This window comes from Gorilla gorilla, chromosome 6 (assembly GCF_029281585.2).
Source record: "Gorilla gorilla gorilla isolate KB3781 chromosome 6, NHGRI_mGorGor1-v2.1_pri, whole genome shotgun sequence".
Taxonomy (NCBI): Eukaryota; Metazoa; Chordata; class Mammalia; order Primates; family Hominidae; genus Gorilla; species Gorilla gorilla.
Window position 1 is genome coordinate 40,412,296 of NC_073230.2, and position 23,435 is coordinate 40,435,730.

Here is a 23,435-nt window from a genome sequence, read left to right on the forward strand (position 1 = left end):
GAGTAGCTAGGATTACAGGCGCCTGTCACCACACCAGGCTAATTTTTGTATTTTTGATAGAGACAGGGTTTTGCCATGTTGGCCAGGCTGGTGTCAAACTCCTGACCTCAAGTCATCTGCCCGCCTCGGCCTCCCACAGTGCTGGGATTACAGGCATGAGCCACTGCGCCCAGTGGTTATGTGTATTTTTATACCTTTTGATACATACTACCAAGTTGCCCTCAAGGAAGGTTTTACTCAGCATCACAGTTTAAGAGTATCCCATTCCCTACAAATTCAGTAACACTGGGTATCATTTAAAAATAATCTTGGCTAATTTATAGGAGAAAACAATGATACCTGTGGTTTTAATCTGAATTTTCTATTGCTATTGGGATTGAAATTCCTTTGGGTGTTTATTTGAGTACTTTCTTTTGTGTACTACCTGTTCAGGTCCTTTGCCTATTTTTCTATTTAGGGCGTTGGCATATGTCTGTTTCTTGTTGATTTGAAGAGCTCTACACATTAAAAATATTAATTATTTTATGGCTGCATATTATTAAAAACATTTTCCTCAATTTATTTGTTTGTTAATTTTGGTTATGTTGATTTTTGGCCCATTTAACTGTAAACCTTTTATGTTGTTAAATACATTAGACTTCCTCATTATGGTTCCTGTCTTTGGTGACTTGTTACAAAGTCTGTCCTCTTCCTAGAGTATATAAATGTTTGCCTGTATTTCCCTCAAGCCTTTTAATGGTTTTTTTTTCTATTCTTTAAGATATTCTTTATTAGAATTTTTATTTTCAAAAGTAATATGTTCTTTTTTTTTTGAGACAGAGTCTCACTCTGCTGCCCAGGCTGGAGTGCAGTGATGTGATTGCAGCCCACTGCAACCTCCACCTCCCAGGTTCAACCAATTCTTCTGCCTCAGCCTCCAGAGTAGCTGGGACTACAGGTGTGCACCATCACCTGTAGTGATGCAAAAAAATTTGCCCGACTCATTTTTTTGTATTTTTAGTAGAGATGAGGTTTCACCATGTCGGCCTGGCTGGTATCAAACTCCCGGCCTCAAGTGATCCACTCGTCTGGGCCTCTCAAAGTGCTGGGATTACAGGCATGAGCCACCGCGTCAGGCCAGAGGTAATATGTCCTAATTGCATAATGGAAACAATGCAAAAATGTATAGCAGAAAATGTAAATTTCCTGTCAGCCCCTTCCATTCTCACTACCATGAGATAGCCAGTGTTAACAACGTTCTGCAGTTTCTCTCTATGCTCATAAATGCTTTCATATTTAAGTCTTTAATCCATCTGGAATTTATTGTGGTATCACTGTGACAGGAAGGATTTAACTTTATTTTTTTCCAGATGGTTAGCTAGTTTTTCCAACATCCGTCATGAATGACTCTATCATTTCCTCACTGCTCTAAAAGGTGATTTTTGTTATGAACTAAATTCTTATATGTACTTTTGAGTCTTTGTGTAGAATTTTTATCCTTTACCTTCTATCTATTCCTAGGGCAGCATCACACCTTTAACTATGATTAACTAGTGTTAGCTTTTTAATTTGTATAGTAGAGGGCATTCTTTTTCTTTTTTAAAAAATAACTTTTTTTTCTACTAAGTGATGCATTAACATGATTTAAAACCCTGGAAGTATGAAAAGGTATACAATGACAAATTTCCCTCCTATCCTTGTCCCACCTCCCCTCTTCATAGGGAACCAGTGTTACTAATTTCTTTTTCTTTCTTTCTTTTTTTTTTTTTTTTGAGACGGAGCCTTGCTTCTTTGCCCAGGCTGGAGTGCAATGGTACGATCTCGGCTCACTGCAACCTCTGCCTCCCAGGTTCAAGCGATTCTCCTGCCCTCAGCCTCCCGAGTAGCTGGGATTACAGGCACATGCCACCAGGCCCGGCTAATTTTTTTAGTATTTTTAGTAGAGATAGGGTTTCAACATGTTGGGCCGGGCTGGTCACGAACTCCTGACCTCAAGTGATCACCCACCTCGGCCTCCCAAAGTGCTGGGATTACAGGTGTAACCCACTGCCCCTGGCCCAGTCTTATTAATTTCATAGGTGTTGCATACATATATAATGAAGTACATATATGTATATATTTCCTTCTTAATTTTTTACAAGAATGATAGCTTGCTATATACTGCACCTTAAAAACAGCATTCTTAATTATGTCTTTTTTCAGATGAATTTTAACATTACTGAGCAATTTTGATTGGAATTGCTTTAAAATTTGTAAGTTAATTTGGGCCAGCCGTGGTGGCTTAGGCCAGGCACGATGGCTTACACCTGTAATCCCAGCACTTTGGGAGGCCGAGGCAGGTGGATCACTTGAAGACAGGAGTTCAAGACCAGCCTGGCCAACATGGTGAAACCCCGTCTCTACCAAAAATACAAAAATGAGCTGAGTGTGGTGGTGCATGCCTGTAATCCGAACTACTTGGGAGGCTGAGGCAGGAGAATCGCTTGAACCCGGGAGACGGAGGTTGCAGTGAGCCGAGATCTTACCATTGCACTCCAGCCTCAGCGACAGAGTGAGACTGTGTCTCAAAAAAAAGAAAAGATAAAAGAACTTATAAGTTAGTTTAGGGGAGGACTGACGACTTTGCTTTTCCATTGGGGAACAGGATGGTTTTGCATTTACTTGTCTTTAACTTTTATTCAGCATTCACTACAATTCAAGCCCACCCCGCCACTCCGTCTCTCCTTCTGAGGCTCTTAATATCCTGCCTCTCAGCTTGGCCCTTGCTGCCAGACCATTGCTCTTCCCTTAGGCAGATCCCACAGCCTTCGGTGTCTGCTATCTCCCCTCTGCCATGGAATCTTTGCAACTATTCCAGTGGGCAGCAATCCCCGCTGTGGGTACCTGCCATCTCTCTCACTACTTGGTGTCCCTTTGTCGGGAGCCCACCACGTGGGTATCCTTCTCTTCCCTGAATGTCTGGCAGTGGCTGCACATTGCTGGTGATCCCCAGGGTCCTGCAGGTGGGAAACTCGGGAGGGTGAGCCCTGCTCTGGCTGAAGGATGCTGGGAGCCGACACGGTCCTCCTCTTCCCTGCTGTGTTCCCCTCCAGGCCTTCCTGGCCAGTGCACCAGGAGGAGGCTTGGAGCTGCTCAGCGTGGGGTGCTGTTCTCAGTGGGTGGGAAGGGGGACTCACAGCCTCGTCTGGGGGTTTATGTGGACAATCTCCTGCTTCCTGGGTGAGGAGAGACATCTGTTGTGATTCTTTCTTCGTGACCCATGACTTTGTGGTCTCTGAGGGGTATTGAGAAGGGAGAACCCCCACAGCTCTGCCTGTGTATCGGCCTGGCCCCGCTCGGCGGTCCCTCTTCTCCGGGGCATCATGCCCTGGCTTTGAGGTGAGGGAATGGCAGGACCAATTGGCTCTTTCAGGACAGGCTTTCTGCCTCATCGGCACCAGGTGGTGTGGGGAAGGGGTGCAGGTCATGTGGTCCAGTTTGATAGTGGACTTGTGGCATATGAAGTTTTATTATTTTATTCTGGAATCATTATGCTGTGGGGAATTGATTCCTCTTTTTACCAAACTCATGGTACTAGACTCACTCGGCAGTTTACACACAGGCTGGATCTCTCCACTGAGTGGACTTGGGGCTCCTGCCAGGAGCACTTGGGAAACCTAAGTATTCACCAGGGTGGCGGGGTGAGCAGGGGTGATAGTGGGGGCCTTTTGTCGGGCTGTGGTGGAGAGTGCGGAATTCATTACTCTCAGTGTGTATGCTGCTTTCCTGGCGATCGGAATCTTCATGTCAGGCTGGGTGCTGTGGCTCAGGCCTGTAATTCCACACTTTCGGAGGCCAGGGCAGGCAGATCGCTTGAGCCCAGGAGTTCGAGACCAACCTGGGCAACGTGGTGAAACCCCGTCTCTACTAAAAATACAAAAATGAGCCAGGCATGGTATTGCATGCTGTAGCCCCAGCCACTTGAGGGGCTGAGGTGGAAGGATCACTTGAGCCCAGGAGGTTGAGGCTGCAGTGAGCTGAGACCAGACCACTTCACTCCAGCCTGGGAGACAGAGCAAGACCCTGTCTCAAAAAAAAAAAAAAAATTAAAAAGTAATTAGAAAATAAAAACAGAATATTCATGTCCCACATATGCAGATATTTTCTCTTTAGATATTGGAGACATTATCCTTGTGACACATTCATAGTTTCTGATAAGGGCTATGTTCGATTCTGTCTTTTGTTTTCAAGACAGGGTCTCACTCTGTCACCCAGGCTGGAGTGCAGTGTTGTGATCTTGGCTCACTGCAACCTCAACCTCTCTGGCACAAGCAGTCCTCTGACTTCAGCCTCCTGAGTAGCTGGGACTATAGGTGTGTGCCACCACATCCAGCTAAGTTTTGTAATTTTGTAGTGACAGAGTTTTGCCATGTTGCCCAGGCTGGTTGAGAGCTTGATTGTTTTCATTAACTTGACATGGTTATGGAGTGTACAGGCTGGGCACGGTGGCTCATGCCTGTCAACCCAGCACTTTGGGAGGCCGAGGCAGGAGGATCACTTGATCCAGGAGCTCAAGACCAGGCTGAGCAACATAGTGGGACCCCATCTCTACAAAAAAAAAAAAAAAAAAAAATTATTAGCTAGGTGTGGTAGCATGTGCTTGTAGTCTCAGCTACTTGGGAGGCTGAGGTGGGAGGATTGCTTGAGCCTGGGAGGTTGAGGCTGCAGTGAGCTGTCTATGATGGTGCCACTGCACACCAGCCTGGGTGACAGAGTGAGACCTTGCCTCAGAAAAAGAAAGTATAGTGTTCAATTTACATTAGCTCCATTTCTGTGTGGTGCTTCTCATAACCCACACTGCATTCATAACCCGACGAAACTGGAGGGCCACATGGCATGTCTCTACAGGTGACTGTTCACATGCTGTGTGGGGGTTCCTATTTACCCTTCCAGGGGAGCATGTTTCCTGGCTGTGTCGTCAGATACTGTGGTTTATGCTGTTCCGGAGTCTGGAGGCCTCTGTGTGCCTTTGCATCTCTTTCCCAACTAATTTGCACAGCTGCTGTGGAGGCCCTCATGAATGACCTCTTTCTTTCCTTTCTTCTTTTCTAGCTACTCTCGGAACCGCACGTTTGACACGTACATTGGGCAGGGCTACGTGATTCCTGGGATGGATGAAGGTCTACTTGGTGTTTGCATTGGAGAAAAGCGAAGGATTGTGGTCCCCCCTCACCTGGGGTATGGAGAGGAAGGAAGAGGTGAGCATCAGCATCACCTGCCTTCCTCACTAGCTGTGGCTGCTTCCACATTGCTTGGAACAGGGCTTCTTTTTCTTTTTCTTCTTTCTTTTTGAGATAGGGTCTCCCTCTGTCGAACAGGCTGGAAAGTGTAGTGTGTGATCATCGTGTACTATGGCCTGGAACTCTTGGCCTCAAGTGATCCTCTTGCCTCAGCCTTCAGAGTAGCTGGCACTACAGGCACGCACCACCACACCCTGCACAGAGCTTCTTGAGAGCCAGAATATTGAAGCTAAAGTCCAGCTTAAGACTGGAATCCCCAAATAGATTTAGTTTCTAGAGTTGTCCTGTTATTTCTCCTTGTTTCTCTGCCCATTTTCCTTTACCTTTTGAAAATGTTAAATCCTACACCAAAGTCGAAAGCACGTTACGGTGAATTCCACTTTGTTTTGCCAATTGTTAACATTTTGCTATATTTGATCTCTTTTTATATTTATTTATTTATTTTGGGCTGAACCATTGAAAGTAAGTGCAAAAGCCCCTCTTTGGTTTTTGTTTTATATATTATAAAATTCACCCATTTAAGTATACAATTTAGTGACTTTTAGAACATTTAGTGGGTTATGTCACCATCACTATAATCCTGTTTTAGAACATTTTTGTCACTCTCATACCACACTTCCTTTTAAAAGTTACACAAATCATACATGTTGACTTTAGAAAAAGAAAATACAGTTAAGCAAAGAAATCCTGCTACCCAGAAATAGATATTTTTTTCCTTTTTTCTTTTTTTTTTTTTTGAGATAGAGTCTCATTCTGTCACCTAGGCTGGAGTACAGTGGCACGATCTTGGCTCACTGCAACCTCTGCCTTCTGGGTTCAGGTGAGTCTCGTGCCTTAGCCTCCCAAGTAGCTGGGACTACAGGCATGTGCCACCACGCCTGGCTAATTTTTTTTAAAATTTTCAGTAGAGATGGGGTTTCACTATGTTGGCCAGGCTAGTCTCAAACTCCTGGCCTCAAGTGATCTGCCCACCTTGGCTTCCCAAAGTGCTGGGATTATAGATGTGAGCGCCATGCCATGCCAGAAATAAATATTGTTAATCTTAATCTGGTAGGCAGAATATTCAGCCCCTCCAAGTATCTATGTTCTAATCCCCAGAACCTGTGAGTATGTTACCTTACTTTATTTTGTTTTGAGACAAAGTCTTGTTCTGTTGCCCAGGCTGGAGTGCAGTGGTAAGATAAGCTCCTAACTCACTGCAGCCTCCAGCTTCTGTGTTAAAGTGATCCTCCTGCATCAGCCTCCTGAGTAGCTAGGACTACATGTGTGTGCTACCATGCACGGCAATTCAAAAGCAATTTTTTTTTTTTTTTGTAAAGACAGACATGGTCTTGCTATGTTTCCCAGGCTTGTCTGGAACTCCTGAGCTCAAGCAATCCTCCCACCTTGGCCTTCTGAAGTGCTGGGATGACAGGTGTGAGCCACCATGCCTAGCCTCCTGTTACCTTATTAAAAGGGACTTTACAGATTTGATTAAGGATCTTGAGATAGGAATAGTATCCTAGATTATCCAGGTGGCCTCAAAATACTTGCAACAGTCTTTGCAAAAGGGAGGCAGGTGGTCAGACCGGGGAAAAAGTGCTAAACTGCTGACTTAGAAGATACAGAAGGAGGACCCTGTCAGGGAATGAAGGTGGCCCCGAGAGGCTGGAAAAGATGGAAACACATTCTCCCCGGCAGCCTCCAAAAGGAACACATCCCTAACAATACCTTGAATTTATGCTTCTGCCTTCCAGAATTAGGGGAATCCGTTTGCGTTGTTTTAAGCCAACAAGTTTGTGGTATTTTGCTGCAGCAACAGTAGGAAACAAATGCAGCCATGAAGTGAATGTCCTTCTGTACCTTTGAGTTTATGTATAGGTTTAAAAAAAAATGCCCACCTACACGGACAAACATGGGATTGTCTATGCGTATTACTTTGTGATTTCTCTCTTCACCTAATTTGTGGTGAACAACAGATATGTTGTGAACAACTTTCTATGCTATGTATTTTAATGGCTGCTCCCTCGCTTAGGAATAGGTGATGCAGTATTTATTTTGTTTTCGTATTCTTTTGCTGATGGAGGCTGGCCTTGCTGGCTGTACATTTATTTTGTTAGTTCTGTTTTTTTTGTTGATACATCATATGTATCTTAAGAGTTTTCCCAGTAGTGTTCATCCCAGAGGATCCAAGAAACGTCAAGTTGGTTGGAAGGTAGGTTGTACAATGGAGAAATATTTTTTTCTCCCTGACTTAAATTTCTGATTGATTAAACCACAACAGATCACAGCTTAAGATCCATTCGACAGGCCTTTCTTCACACATCCTGCTTGTCTAGTGTCTTGATGCTCTATTGCTTTTTATCGTGTGGATTTCTACTTCTAGTCAAATATAAACAGAAACAGATAAATACTTTCTGAATGTTCTTGTTTCTTTATGGCCTGAGGACTAATCTTTCCTTTCTTTGAAAAGAATGCATTGATGGAAAACATTTGCTGAAATTACTTTTTTTCCTCTTGGCTTTCTATCAAGTATGAGACAGAGCTCTGCAAAGAATTATATAAGCCTCTGGGAAGCAGCCGAAGGCTCGTAAATTTTCTGGGCAATGAGACTGCTTCATCCTGAATCATGTTGCTGTGGGAGGAGGGCACCCTGAGTGACCCTGAGGTATAAACCCCAAGTGCTCTTGAGTGGAGTCTGCCTCTGTCCTCTCCTGATCAGCACCCTTGGCCTCTTTGTGGGGGTTACATAGGAGCTCATGCTGATCCCTGAGGGGCTGACCCGAGAGGGGTCAGGATGCTGAAGCTGTCTTCTTAGTGGCTTCTTCACTGCATACCACAGGGCCAGGCACATTGTGAATGTTTGGCAAATATTTGTGGAAGGAATGAATTGTGGGCTGACTGTGTGCTCTCAGCCTCTATCAGCATTTCATTCTGTCACAGCCATTTTCCCCTGCAAGATTGGTGGAGGGGAAAGGGTAGGCCTCCTGGGAGAGGTTCTGGATCTTTCTGCCATCTGCTTTGTTCCATGGGTCAGCCCTGAAATTAGGGCACTTGGATGGGTTTGCAGCCTCAAAGTGGGGAATGGATTCTGCCTGCGAGGATGTGTAAGCATCACTTCATCGATGGTTTGCTGTTACTCAACTTCCAGATTACCTTTTGAGCACCCTTTTAGGAAAGAGAGGAAAGTTAATAAATTACATTTTACCCACTGTGTGTCTGGGACTTCTTGTACATGAACTCATTCAAACCTGGAAACAGTCTTCTGAGGCATCATTACCCTCATTGTTTAGAAATATAATGAGGCCCAGAGAGTTCCACCCATGTGTCCAAGGCCACAATAGCTAATCCGTGATGGAGCTGGAATTGGACCCAGGGCTCGCTGACCCATATGTGTCCTAGACAGACAGAAAGAATGAGTCCCCATTAGGTAGTGACTTGTTGATACCCATATGTGGAGAACCGAGACCTCAAACCAGAAGTCCTAGAGCTCTCAGAGGAAACACACCCGCTCAGAGGAAACCCACCTTCCTCAGAGGAAACCCACTCCCCTCAGAAGAAACCCACCCCTGCAGAGGAAACCAACCCCCTCAGAGGAAACCCACCCCCCTCAGGGGAAACTGACTCTCCGCAGAGGAAACCCACCCCCCGCAGAGGAAACCCACCCCCCGCAGAGGAAACCCACCACCAGCAGAGGAAACCCACCCCCAGCAGGAGCTGCAGAGTTTCTTGGGTGGGCTATTGGCTGCTTTTAAGTTTTTCTCATCTATATCTCTTCTGAGGGAGGCATCCTCATGGTGAGAACAGAATGATGACTTCTGCATTGGTTAAGGGTTTATACAGAGAGGAGGTTGGTGTTGGAGCCACGTTGGACTATTTCTGTCCGTTTGCTGGTCAGCACTCATTTCTATACTTAATCTACAAATAGCTTTGTGGAAGTCAGAGCAAGATAGAGGGATAGAGGTTCAAGGCCTTGGTGCTGCCTGGGGTAGGTGGGGTCTATGGTTCAAGGCTCTGATCTTCATTTTTGCAGGCCGAGAAACTCCATCTATCCATCCATCAAAGATTTATTGAGTTTCTTCATGACCAGGCTCTGCTCACGGTGTTAGGGATTCAGCAGAAAGAAACACAAACAAAACTTCCTACGCACACAGAGAGTGTTTCCTTGTTGACGCCCTCAATAATGTGTGTGCCTCAGAGGTTATCAGGCACCTGGGAGACTGACTCACGTTAACTTCCTAGAAGCTGACATACTCACCTGATGCTACATGGTTCCTTGACTGGGTGTGAATCGACCTCTACACTGGTTGGAATTCTTGTGCCTGGAATCCTCGGGGCCTGAGAGGCTGAGTTCATTTGACTGCTGACATCAGATCCCAGGGATGTGGGTGGTTCCAGATGCATTCCTTTTTGCCCTGGAGAAGGCCCTGCACCTGAATGCATCTTGGAGGGGAGATTATATTTGAACTGACAACATTTGGTGACTGCTTAGCTCAGTGTTAGAAGTTTTTAAAATTTGTGGTAAAATATACTTAACATCTTTACCTTGTTAACCATTTTAAGTGTACAGTTTAGTGGCATCAAATATATTCACAATGTTGTATAACCATTACTATCATCTACACTCAGAACTCTTTCATCATCCCCAACATAAACCCATTACACAATAACTCCCGATTCCTCCCTCCTATCAACCTCTGGCAACCACCTTTCTTTCTGTCTCTACCAATTTGCCTATTGTAAGTGCCTCACTTGAGTGGAATCATACAATATTTCTCTTTCTGTGTCTGTCTTATTTTACTTAGCACAATGTTTTCAAGGTCTATTTGTATTTTAGCATTTATCAAAATTTCAAGCTGGGTGCGGTGGCTCACGCCTGTAATCCTAGCACTTTGGGAGGCTGAAGCAGGTGGATAACCTGAGGTCAGGAGTTCAAGATCAGCCTGGCCAACATGGTGAAACCCTGTCTCTACTAAAAACACAAAAATTAGCCAGGTGTGGTGGTACGCGTCTGTAATCTCAGCTGAGGCAGGGAAATTGCTTGAACCCGGGGGACGGAGGTTGCAGTGAGCTGAGAACACGCCAATGCACTCCAGCCTGGATGACAGAGCAAGACTTCATCTCAAAAAAAAAAATTAATTCCTCTTTTCTGGCTAATAAATTTCATTCCTTTTTATTGCTGAATGAATATTCCATTGGATGTATATACTACATTTTGTTGATCAGATTGTCTGGTGATGAACACTGAGGCTGTTTCTACTTTTTGTCTATTGTGAATAATGCTTAATGCTTCTGTGAATATGAGTGTACAAATATCTGTTTGCATCTCCAGCTTCAATTCTTTTGTATATATACCCAAGAAAGATATTTTTATTTAATGTTTTATTGAAATATAATTCACATACTATAAAAGTAATCATGTTAAAGTTTACAATTTAGTTGTTTTTAGTATATTAACCAGGTAACATAACCATTACCTCTACCTAATTCCAGCACAGTTTCATCACTCCAAAAAGAAACCCATAACCATTAGCAGTCACTCTCCATACCCTGTCCTCATCCACCCACTGCCCCCACGCTGGCAACAGGTAATCTATTTCTTGTCTGTATGGATTTGCTTATGCTGGACGTTTCCATGTCCCTGGAATCCTACAGTATGTGGCCTTTTGTGTCTGGCTCCTTTCACTTAGCATAATGTTTTCGGGTTCATTCCCAGGTGATTTTTAACAGGTTGCCAAGGTTGAGAAACCATAGATCTGCCTCTGTAGACACCTACCCTGTCCATGTGTGTTAGCTTCCCACACAGAGCCATCCGTGGCCTGGCTTTGAGCAGCCTTCTGGCCAATGGCAGGCTGTACTTCCTGGTTCCTGTGGGAAGGAGGCTGCACCCCACTCCACCCACACCAGCAGCCCCTGTTTTGAGTGAGTAGCAGACACCTGTGTTCTGCTATTAAAGCACACCCTTCTCAAATTATTACCTTTAACTTTGGCCAGCCCCAAAATTTGTACCTCCATTTTCTCAGGATTTTAATGAGAATTAAACAATACATGTTTAATTTAGAAGAATGCCTGGTACTCAATAAATGCCTATTAAATATGAGCGTGAGTGTGTTTCTATTAGAGAGAGATAGGAGAGAGACCAATCAAGAAGCAGACACAGAAAAGTACGTGTGGGGACAGGAGGTAAGGAGGGACTGTTGGAGTTTGTGTATCTCTATCTGAATTTTGTCATTAGCTGTGTTACTCTCTTGAATAAGTAATATCATGTCTGAATTTTTCATTTCTTTCTTTCTTTCTTTTTTGAGGATGGAGTCTCACTCTGTTGCCCAGGCTAGAGTACAGTGGTGCAATCCTAACTCACTGTATGTAGCCTTGACCTCCTGGCCTCAAGCAATCCTCCTGCCTCAACCTCCCGAGTATCTGGGACTACAAGTGCTCACCACCACGCCCAGCTAATTTTTTTGTAGAGACATTTGGCTGTGTTGCCTAGGCTGGTCTCAAACCCCTGGCCTCAAGTGATCCTCCCACCTCGGCCTCCCAGAGTTGAGATTATAGGCATGAGCCACCACCATACCTAACCTGAGTTGGTTTTTTTATATGTAAAATGCTGATGATAATAAAATATGTCCTTGACTCTAGGTAACATGATTTTAAAATATTTTACATTTAAACTTCTCTGAAATGATTTGGGCTGGGGGATGTATTACAACTGATGCATATGTTTAAGTGTCCCCCACGCCCCTGGGAAGCTGTCGTTAAATTCCTGGGGTTATGGCCATGCCTACCCCATAAGGTTGCTGCAGGGATTTAAAGGGAAAATGTAGGTGAAAAATACTTTGGCAAACTCTAAAACATTATTCAGATGTGAGCTACTGTCTTCAAAAGTGGAAATTATGGAAAAGTTAATAAATAATTTAGTACGGAACAAATAGGATGTATTCTAAAAGCACCTTGTGACTGTTAGGTGTATGATCATAAGGGGCCAATTTTGGGGGAGAGGTGTCTTTTTCTTTATGAAGTTTATGTTATGTTTTTCTTGAGCAGTGGTAGGACATTGGAGTGATTTCACTCTATGGCTGATTTTCTCACCCCACCTCTTACTTCCAGTGGGCGAGGGGCAAGTATTAATTTGGCTGGGTTTGAGTTTCCTCATCTGTGATCAACTTAGCCACTCATCTTTCAGGCTCAACGATTCCATGGGGCAATAGTCCATAGTCTTGAATTTTAGTCCAAACTGTGCTCATTACAGGCTGTGAGACCCAGGGCAAATCTGTGCCTCCGTTTATCCACCTGTAAAATGAGGATGAGGTTACATCTAACAGCCCTTTCAGCATCAGTCTTGGAGTCCTCCTAGGGTTCTGTATCTGGGTGCCCATTTTCCTCACTTGGAGGGCCTTGAGGACATACCTGGTGACACTGGGGAGGACCATGTGCTGCAGCCTGCAGGGGTCATTCATTAATTCCCCGTGTCTGTCCTTTAGGGAATATCCCCGGCTCGGCTGTGCTGGTGTTTGACATCCATGTGATCGACTTCCACAACCCTTCGGACTCCATCAGCATCACCTCCCACTACAAACCCCCCGACTGCTCAGTGCTGAGTAAGAAGGGAGATTACCTCAAATATCACTACAATGCCTCACTTCTGGATGGGACCCTGCTGGACTCCACGTAAGGGCAACCAGAATGGTGTGGGAGTGAGCCTGGAGGGTGACAGTTGCGTGCTCCCACCATCCTCCTCTCTTGGGTAGATGCTGGTTGAGAGCTTTTATCTCCATGCTGCCCCACTGCATAGCTCGTGGCTGCATCACTGCTCAGGTGCATTGTGTTAAGAGTTTCCTGTTAATGGTCTTGCCCTGCTCCAGGTCATTTTTCACCCCATGAAACTGTCTTTCTGAAAAGCAGATCTCATTGTATAACTGCTATCTTTCCTTCCTTCCTTCCTTCCTTGCTCCCTCCCTCCCTCCCTTCCTCTTCTTTCCTTTCTTTCTCTTTCTTTCTCTCTTTTTTTCCTTCCTTCCTTTCTTCTTTTTTTTTTTTTTTTTGACAAAGTCTCACTCTTTCACCCAGGCTGGAGTGCAGTGGTGCTATCTCGGCTCACTGCAACCTCTGCCTTCCAGGTTCAAGTGATCCTCCCGCCTCAGCCTCCCAAGTAGCTGGGATTGCAGGCACACACCACTATACTTGGCTAATTTTGTTTACTTTTTAGCAGAGAGAAGGTTTTGCCATGTTGCCCTGGCTGGTCTCAAACTCCTGGGTTCAGGTGATCCTCCTGCCTTAGTTTCCCAAAGTGGTAGGATTACAGGTGTGAGTCACTGCACCTGACCCAGGCTAATTTTTAAAATTTTTTTAGAGATGGGGGTCTCACTATGTTGCCCAGGCTGGTCTCGAACTCCTGACCTCAAATGATCCTCCCCTCTTGGCCTCCCAAAGTGCTGGAGTTACAGGTTTGAGCCGTCATGCCCAGCCGAACTGCTTTCTTTAAGAATTGATGCACAGAGGCTGGGTGCGGTGGCTCATGCCTGTAATCCTAGCTCTTTGGCAGGCCAAGGTGGGCAGATCACGAGGTCAAGAGATCAAGACCATCCTGGCCAACTTGGTGAAACCCCGTCTCTACTAAAAATACAAAAATTAGCTGGGCGTAGTGGCGGGCAAATGTAATCCCAGCTACTCATGAGGCTGAGGCAGGAGAATCGCTTGAATCTGGGAGGTAGAGGTTGTAGTGAGCCGAGATAGCGCTGCTGCACTGCAGCCTGAGCAACAGAGTGAGACTCTGTCTCTAAAAAGAAAGAAAAAGAAAAGACCCTATGGATATACTCTTCAGAGCTCTCCCTCTCGGTATGGGATCCTGTATGCTAATGCATTTAATGTATTTCAACAACTCTAAAGAGCATGATGGAAACATTTCATGTATCTCTGACCAAGTAAAAACGCTAACTGATGACATACTGTCAGTCATAAAATGTATCCTAATTATAGAAAGGTTAAACTGTGAAAAAATATGCATTTTAGAATCAGTGAAATATGTGCTAGGCTTCCAGGGCCCAGATGTACAGGGACCTGGCTTACAACAGACCTTGCAAAGAAATCCCAACCACTGACTATTGGAAGCTAGCAGGAGGCAGGCAGCAGGGAAGGGGCATGGCTTGTAGTGCTTTTGTGGATCAAGTGAGCTCCTAAGAGTGAAAATGGTCCATGAGGTTAGAAGGGTCTGTAAGGTCCGTGGCTGCTGTCACTGCTCCTGCTGATGTTCATATTCCTGTCCGCTGATCCTGAGGCTGAGGAAAGGGGAAGTGGGTGTGGGGAATGAACAAAGGAATTCCTTCTCGGAGGCTCCAGGATCTGCTTCTCGTGTGGGGCGGGGAGAGTCAGTCTCCCTGCCTCCTGCTTGTGTTTGAAGGACTCATAACATCCTGGCAGAGCACTCAGGAGCCACATGAGCCAGAGCTCCTTATCAGGAAGTGCATTTTGTACTCTGAGAGCCTCTGTATTACATGTAAATCTGCAGCAGAAGAGTAGCAGCTGGCGTCCCTGCTGGTGTCTTCCTGGTGTGAACTTCAGAATACTGGGCTAATGGAAAGCTTGGCCAGCACCTGCCTATCTGGTCCGAGCTAGAGCCCCGTGTGGGCTGGGCCCCATTCATCAGGACTAAGGCAGCAGCTGCTGCCTAGAAGGGAGGAGAGGAGTGGGAGTGAGCCCGGGAGGGTGAAGCAGGCAGGAAGCTGCAGGCCGGCGGTGGATGGGGCCAGGAAGCATGCAGGGGGAGTGAGGACCGTGTTTGAGAGAAACACTGCCCAAGAGAGAAAGAAAATCACAGGACCCGAGGAAAAAGAATGAGTGGTGTGTTCAGAGATGACACATGACAACAAATTGTTTGCTTGGAGAATTTTCTTATGCGTGCGTGTTTAAACTGGCCTCAAGGAGGAAGAAGAAACATGCGTTCCTGGATGACTGAGTTCTGGAATATTCTGTCATAAGACTTTGCAACTGGAGTAGCCCCAGAGAAAGGCAGGCAGTGGGAGTTGGCTCCCTCCCCAAAGCCATCCCTGAGTTGGCTTTGTTTCGGGTTCCTCCCAGGTGGGAAAACACAAACCCTGTCTTGGTTTGCTGGTAATCAGCTGGAGGAGGGAAAGAAGCGGCTGCCCTGGGCCCAGGGGAGGTCGGGAAGCCTGAGAAGAGGATATGACCCAAAGGGGCACCCGTCCATGTTGTCCCCAGTGCTCATGGGCATCAAGGGGGGTCAGGGGGCTTTTCTTCTTGGAGTAAAGAACATCAACACTGTTTGCCTTTAGGAAGTGATAGGAATGGCATAGATTTTGGAGTAGATTTATTTTTAGTAGTGACCGAAGTGATAGAGCAAACTTTTTTTTAACTGGCTTCCTGAGGCCCATGGCCATCAAGGATAATTAAACTCTTGGTGGTCTTTTTTTTTTTTTTTTTTTTTTTTTTAGTTTTAGACTGCTACAGACATAAACACTTTACACCTCAAGGCCAAACATTTATTGAGCCCTTTGTACTTCCTCTCCACTGTGCCAAGCATAACATGTTATTTGCGATTTAAAACGTCCCTGTGAGATAGCTATATTTGTTGTCTCCGTTTCATAGATAAAGTAACAGAGATTACATTTCTCAGGGTTAAATTAAGTGGCAGAACCAGGAATCCATCTCAGGTCTTGCTGAATCCCAAAGCCAGGGTTTTTTGTTTTGTTTTTGTTTTTGAGACAGAGTCTCACTCTGTCTCATAGGCTGGTGTGCAGGGGCACGATCTTGGCTCACTGCAGCCTCCACCTCCTGGGCTCAAGCAAAAAGGACCCCATTCCACTATGCTTCTCCGCTCTGGAACTTCCACAGTCTTGCCTGGATTTTCATGGCCTTGACAGTTTTGAAGATGACAGCCAGACATTTTTCAGCATGTGCCCCAATTTGTTTTTGTCTGATGTTTCCTCATGATTAGATAGGGATTTGCATTTCTTTGGTAGAAATATCCTAGAAGTGATGTGTTCTTCTCATGGGAACACTCTCAGTGCCGATGGGTTGGTGACCTAACATGAGGCTCTTCTGTTTCATTTTAGGTGGAATTTAGGCAAAACTTACAATATTGTTCTGGGATCTGGGCAAGTTGTGTTGGGGATGGACATGGGTCTCAGAGAGATGTGCGTTGGCGAGAAACGGACAGTGATCATTCCGCCTCACCTGGGCTATGGGGAAGCTGGCGTGGGTGAGTAAGCAACGCTATTCAAGGGTGTTGGGGGCCCGCTTACTATCTGAATTTTGTGCTTTTTGGGGTGCCATAGTTAGAATCACAGCATGCTTCTTACATGTAATACCCAAAGAGTGTGTGGTTTCTATTTTTAAAAAACTATTTAGTATTTTTGTTTGGAGACCCCTGTGAATTCAGTGAGCCATGTCAATGCTCCATTACCCTCTTGAGAAAGAACCAGTTTGAGTGAAATAAATCTTGGATCTTCAGACCCATGTGTGGGAGGTGTCCCCAGGGGAGCTGTCTGGGAGGTTTCTCTGGGGTCAGACTGAGCACGTCCTTCTGGAACTGTTTCCTGGGACAGGTGGAATGCTGTAGGCCGTTGCTTTTCACTTCTGAGCCTGTAGGCTGTCCAAGACAGTTTCCTTTGGGAGAGATTAGTTGCAAGTTCTTGAAATACTGGCTTTACCTCATCCTCACAGTGGTTATGTTTTACTCCATCATTTCAGCCACAATGTGTCCTCCACATGGGGATTCAATAACTTTTTTTTTTTCAGCGACAGGGTCTCACTCTGTCACCCAGGCTGGAGTGCAGTGGCACCATCATGGCTAACTGCAGCCTTGAACTCCTGGGCTCAAGCAATCTTCCCACCTCAGTCTCCCGAGTAGCTGGGACTACAGGCATGCACCACCTCGCCTGGCTAATTTTTTATTTTTTAGAGACAGAGTCTCGCTATCTTTCCCATGCTGGTCTTAACTCCTGGGCTCAAGCGATGCTCCTGCTTAGGCCTCCCAAAGCACTGGGATTATCACTGTGAGCCACTGTGCCTGGCCTCAGGAACCCCTTCTTTTCAGTGTTTTCACACTGCTGATATCTGGACATGGAGGAGATAGGAAGAGCTAACTGGTAACAATGATAGGCACTGTGGATTGATATTTTTTCCCCATAAAAGAATTGTAAAGTACATTGTTCTTCCTACCAATCCCAGAAGAAACGCTTTAAAAATTGTTGTATATTCTGGCCGGGTGCGGTGGCTCATGCCTGTAATCCCAGCACTTTGGGATGCCGAGGTGGGCAGATCATGAGGTCAGGAGATGGAGACCATCCTGGTTAACACGGTGAAACCCCGTCTCTACAAAATATTAGCTGGGCATGGTGGCGGGCACCTATAATCCCAGCTACTTGGGAGGCTGAGGCAGGAGAATTGTGTGAATCCAGGAGGTGGAGCTTGCAGTGAGCCGAGATCGTGCCACTGTACTGCAGCCTGGCGACAGGGCAAGACTCCATCTCAGAAAAAAAAAAAATTGTTGTATATTCTTTAAGACTTTTTCTGTGATATATTATTAATAATTATAATACATAGCATATTATATATAACATATAATCTAGATAAAATATAATAATTTGGAATAATACACATTACCTTTATATATTCCATACTTAGATAACTTCTTTGGGCCTATACTATATACACTATTCTTGAATTTGTGCTTACAGTCAAATCTTGGATCATCATCTTCAGGCATATTGTTCAGATTCTAAAAGTTCCGCTGTTAGATTTACTTAAAAGTTTTACCATTGTATTGTAGTCTCTACAAGCAGCTTTCAAACTTTTTTACACAAGACACACAGTAAGAAATACATTTTATTTCCCAATCTGTATTCTACATAAACATACAAGTTACACATATACACATTTATTTATTTTTTTTTAATCAACACATCACAAATTTGCTTGTCCTGTTTGCACGGAGGTCATGCTATTCTTCTCAGTATGGTTCCAATTTTAGTATGTGTTGCTAAAGTGAGCATTACTTTTAGTTTTATATATAAAATTTAAACTCAAGTTTCATGACACAATACCTATCTTTTCTACAGGTACAAAGTATTCTGTTCCTTTTTTTTTTTTGAGATGGAGTCTCACTCGGTTACCCAGGCTGAAGTGCAATGGCGCGATCTCGGCTCACTGCAATGTTTGCCTCCCTGGTTCAAGCAATTCTCATGCCTCAGCTTCCCGAGTAGCTGAGACCACAGGTGCCCACCACCAAACCAGCTAATTTTTGTATTTTTCGTAGAGATGGAGTTTCACCATGTTGGCCAGGCTGGTCTTGAACTCCTAATCTCAAGTGATCTGCCCAAGTCGGCCTCCCAAAGTGCTGGAATTATAGGCGTGAGCCACCATGCCTGGCCTCTATTCTATTCCTTAATTTAAAAAACAACTAAACGCTGGTCACCACCCTCTAAACTGATTTTGTAAGTCATTAATGGGCCACTGCCTACAGTGAGAAAGTGACTAGCCTCTGCTCCGTTTTCTTGCTTTGGTCAGAAGTCCCACTCTGAGTGAGGCTGCTGGAGGTTGGGGTGGGTGCTGGTTGTTGGACTTGACTGCTGCCTGCCGGCTGACACTGCCTCCCGCTCCTGTCACCTGGACAGATGGAGAAGTGCCCGGCAGTGCCGTATTAGTGTTTGACATTGAGCTGCTGGAGCTGGTGGCTGGCCTTCCTGAGGGGTACATGTTCATATGGAATGGTGAGGTGTCACCCAATCTCTTTGAAGAAATTGACAAGGATGGCAACGGAGAAGTCCTCCTGGAAGAGGTAACTAACTGGCCTCTGTAGGAAGGTGGGACCGAAGAGCTCAGGGAGCCTGGTGAGGCCGTGGGGCCAGTTCTGAAGGTGAGGCCTTCTAAGGGTGAGGCCAGCTGGCTGGAGGGCTTGTGAGATGACCAGCACACTTGTGTGCCAAGCGCTTTTACACACACCCTCTCGATGGAAGCTCACCATTCCTCTCTGAAGAAACCGATTCCCTAAGAGGTGTAGGGCTTGATTCCAGGGCACACAGTCTGCATTTAGTTCTCGTTACTGGGTGCTCAACGCCTGCCTGTATGTGCTGAGTGTATTCTCTGATTTGGCCCTCACAGCAGCTGTTTTTTAGAAGAAACTGTACAGAGAAGGTAAATGACTTGTCCAAGGTCACACAGCTACTCAGTTGTTTGAGCCAGGACCACACTCCTCTTTGTGAAGCTGGGCAATAGAACCATCTGTTCTGTCTCACCCCTGGGGAATTCCAGCTCCCTGCCTCTTCCACATCCGCTATTGAAGCACATCCTCCAGCCTTTTCCTCTCTCTCTCCACATCCTCGGCACTTCTGGATCTTTCTCATTTGCATACAAATGTGCTATTATTTTCCCTTCCCTGGATGTGTCTGTTTCTTTCATTGCTTTCCTTCCTTTACAGCAAAAACTTCAAAAGAATTGTGTGTCCTTTCTGCCTCCAATTCCTCTCCTCCCATTCTCTCCTAAACCCACTCCTTTCTGGCATTTGTCCCTCTATGCCTCTGAGCCTGACCTTGCCAGGGTGGCCAATGTCTTCCATATCGCGGAATCCAGTGGTCAGCTCTCACGCTCCTCTTAACTTCAACACAGCTGATTCCCCTACAGGATGCATCTTTCTCTGGCTTCCAGGACACCACACTTCATGGTGTTCCTTCTACCTCCCTGGTACGTCCCTCTCAGGCCTCTTGTCCCTGATCGCTTCATGTTGGAGTACCCCGGGCTAAGTCTTGACCTTTGTTCTTTTCTCTGTCTTTAAGTCACTCGCTTGGTGGTCTTATCGGGTCCGTATCCTGATGGCGTCTGGATTTGTAGCTCCAGTCCAGTCTTCTCTCTCCACTTCACACTCATGTGTTCAGCTGCCTGCTTGATGTCCTCATTTACGGAACCCCTGCTATCCACCCGCACACCCTGCTTGGGGCCTGCTTTACCCAAAGCCTTTCCCGTCGCGGTCAGTGGCATCACTGGCCTCCAGTGGCTCAGGCGAGAGCACTCGGTGATCTCTGACTCCTCTCTTTCTCTCGTAGGCCGTAATGGTCCTCAGGAAATCATTCCAGCTCTACCTTGAGAGCACACGTAGAACCTGACACTTCATACCACCCCCACCCGGTAGCATCTTAGTCCGGGGCCTGTCATCTCTTTCCCAGGTCACACACAGCAGTGGTGTTCATGAAGCTCCTCCTGCCCTCACAGTGGCCGTTCTCACACAGAAGCTGGGTCAGACCTGCAGAGGCCCCTGTCTACAGGGCCTCACAGTGGCCTGTGAAGACCCTGCACTTTCTGTTCGCTGTAACCTCTTTGCCAGCTGTCTCCCTCTGCCCACTTTACCTGGCCACACCCGCCCCCAGTGCTGTCTGTGACCACCCAGGCATGCGTCCACCTTGAGCCCTGGCACCGGCTGCCCTCTCTGCTCAGGAGACATCTACCCCAGATAACTTGTTCGGCCCTTTCCTTCTCATCTTTCAAGACTTTGCACAAATCTTCCCTTCTCCTTAAAGTTTTATCCTGACCACTGAATTCAACACTTCATCCCTTTCTCCCTGCCTTACTGAGCTCCGCTTTTTGATTTTTTTCTGGAGCATTTCACTTTGTAACTTAATGTGTAATTTACCTATTTTTATGTTCATGTCTAATTGTCTGTTTCCACTAGAATGCAAGCATCACAGGGGCAGGGTGTTTGTTTGTTTGTGTATTGATGTATTTCAAGATCTAGAACAGTGTGCTCAGCACATAGTAGACCATATGTTTTGATCATATGAATGAATGCATGCATCCAAGAATGTTCTTACAGTCTTGGGTGGTCATGGGGGTCAGCCTTTGGTGGGGAACCAAGTTGGGAGAAGGGATAGCTCTGACGGCTGCTGGGTATTGGCTACCTGAATAATAAGGGCTCTTGGAGTCATTTAGTACAAGGGTTTTTCACCTGCATTTAGAGAAAAAAACAAAACAAAACACAGATCATAGATCATATAGCTGCCAAAAAGATCTTGTCTGTGTTGGTAGCCCAGACTCAAGTTCCAGCCCTGTCACCCCCAGACTGCTCTGTTTCTGGCCCCAGGCCTGGTGTTCATGGTGGCTGAACTCATGGTCTTTCCTGTCCCCTTCTTTTCCAGTTCTCAGAGTACATTCACGCCCAGGTGGCATCTGGCAAAGGGAAACTCGCTCCTGGCTTTGATGCTGAGCTGATTGTGAAGAATATGTTCACCAACCAGGACCGGAATGGAGATGGGAAGGTCACAGCCGAGGAATTTAAACTCAAAGACCAGGAAGCCAAACACGATGAACTCTAAACCTGGCATGAACCAGATGGTGCCAGGGAGTACGTGACACCAAGCCACCTGTGTGGCAGAACGTGCAGTGAGGGTGCAAGGGTCTTTCAGAAGTTGCATCATTAGCCAGTAGTAGGTGGGTCACATAGTATCTGGTGTACACATCGGGGTGGGTTGATACACGGGGTGAGAAGTTTAGGCTGATTGCCAGTGATAGTAAACAAAATCTGTGCAGAGGGCCTTAGCATGGGATGTGTCCAGTATTGAAAAGGCTGCACTGCCAACCATGATTTGTGAGCCTTCTGGGAAATTTTGTTTTTAAAGGAATATATAGTGTCAGACGGAAGTTATAATCATCTTGGAGGAACCATAAGAAAAAGTGTCCAGGGTATCTATATAAAGAGGGTTAAATTTTTTTTTAACTTGCTGGTTAAAACATTTTAGAAATATTCTTGAGATGGGCAGGAGAGTCAAAGGGCTTGCTTGCCCCAGCAGAGTTCCCAGCAGACAGCCATGGCTCTTCCCAGCAGCCTGTGCAAATTCCAATGATGGCCCCACCCCCGCACACGCACACGCACATCATGCTTTTCCAGCTCATCACACCCCGCCCCACTATGGGCCTACCATTAATAGTGTATAACTTGGAGGTTAAAAGAGCCTTTTGGACAGAAAACTGGGCCAGGAAAAGGCATCTCAGACCACAAATAGAGAATTTGATTCCTCATTTGCCACATAAGTCATCTGCTTAGCTTTTCCTTTCATTTTTTTTTTTTTTTTTTTTGGAGGCAGAGTCTCCCTTTGTCGCCAGGCTGGAGTGCAGTGGTGCCATCTCGGCTCACTGCAGCACTGTCTCGGCTCACTGCAGCCTCCGCCTCCCGTATTCAAGTGATTCTCCTGTCTCAGCCTCCTGAGTAGCTGGGACTACAGGTGTGCACCACCACGCCCGGCTAATTTTTGTATTTTTAGTAGAGACGGGGTTTCACCGTGTTGGCCAGGATGGTCTCAATCTCGACCTCGTGATCCGCCCACCTCGGCCTTCCAAAGTGTTGGGATTACAGGCGTGAATCACCATGCCCAGCCACTTAGTTTTTTCTTATTCCCACCTTTCTATCCCATAGAACACTCTTTTTTATCTTCCCTGAACCATATTGATGAGATAAATAGGGCTGGGGGCTGGGCCCCGCTGGTCACTCAACAGAGTATTTCCCTTGGCCGAGATGGAAGTTTTGTCCCAATAGATGAGCTGCTGAGCATCAACAAGGTGACATTTTTCTGCTGCCCATTTGTGTCCTGGAGACGGTGGTACCCTGAAGGCAGAGGCCAGCTGCTGCAAGACAGCAATGACAGTCCACCTGCCGACCTGATTCCTGCATCATGGAATAACCACATGGCTACCTTCTATCCTCTGTTCCCAAAGGGTGGTGGCACTTATCCTGAAGTCGTCAATGATTTCCCTTTGAAACTACTTTATTTTACTAATTTAAACTATTTTATACTGATGTAGCCCTGAGGTAGTTCATGAAAATGCTGTGCACTCATTTCATGGAATAAATATTGGAAAGCTGATCTTTTCTGATATAAAATGTTGAATTATATTATCTGGTTTTCTGATGTTTTATTGGAAGGCTGAAGACCTATGAGAATGCACCGTGCAGTCAGAATCCCCTTGATGAAAACAGCAGGACTTCACTGCAGTTACTGAGGGAGCGCACTCTACTTATAGGGAGTGTCAGTCAGGGTCCTGGCCCTCCTCTGGGACTCCTGAAGAGAAGCTAAGGAAAGGACTGTTTAGAGGGATGTGGGCGAGGCTGGGGTAACTGAGGCTGTTGAGTGCCAGTGACAGCAGTGTTGGCCACCGCAGGAGGCTGCTACCACCAGGGCCTGAGAGCTCAAGAGGAGG

The 23,435-nt window shown here is 45.9% G+C and overlaps 1 protein-coding gene and 1 non-coding gene across 3 annotated transcripts in view; one reads left to right on the forward strand and one right to left on the reverse strand.

Moving 5' to 3' along the window:
* The window catches only part of FKBP9 (FKBP prolyl isomerase 9), a 48,989-nt gene extending 25,859 nt beyond the window's left edge, over positions 1-23,130 (forward strand). For both annotated transcript variants that reach the window (XM_031012980.3, XM_055347526.2), the window contains 5 exons: positions 5,071-5,216; positions 12,719-12,905; positions 16,307-16,452; positions 18,869-19,032; positions 21,380-23,130. In XM_031012980.3, coding sequence (XP_030868840.1) covers positions 5,071-5,216; positions 12,719-12,905; positions 16,307-16,452; positions 18,869-19,032; positions 21,380-21,556 — 820 coding nt within the window. In that variant the 3' untranslated portion in view covers positions 21,557-23,130. The remainder of the gene's footprint in view (positions 1-5,070; positions 5,217-12,718; positions 12,906-16,306; positions 16,453-18,868; positions 19,033-21,379) is intronic.
* On the reverse strand, positions 18,143-18,245 carry LOC115935453 (U6 spliceosomal RNA). Its single transcript, XR_004071081.1, has one exon. It is a non-coding gene; the product is annotated as a U6 spliceosomal RNA (small nuclear RNA).
* Positions 23,131-23,435: the final 305 nt, after the last annotated feature.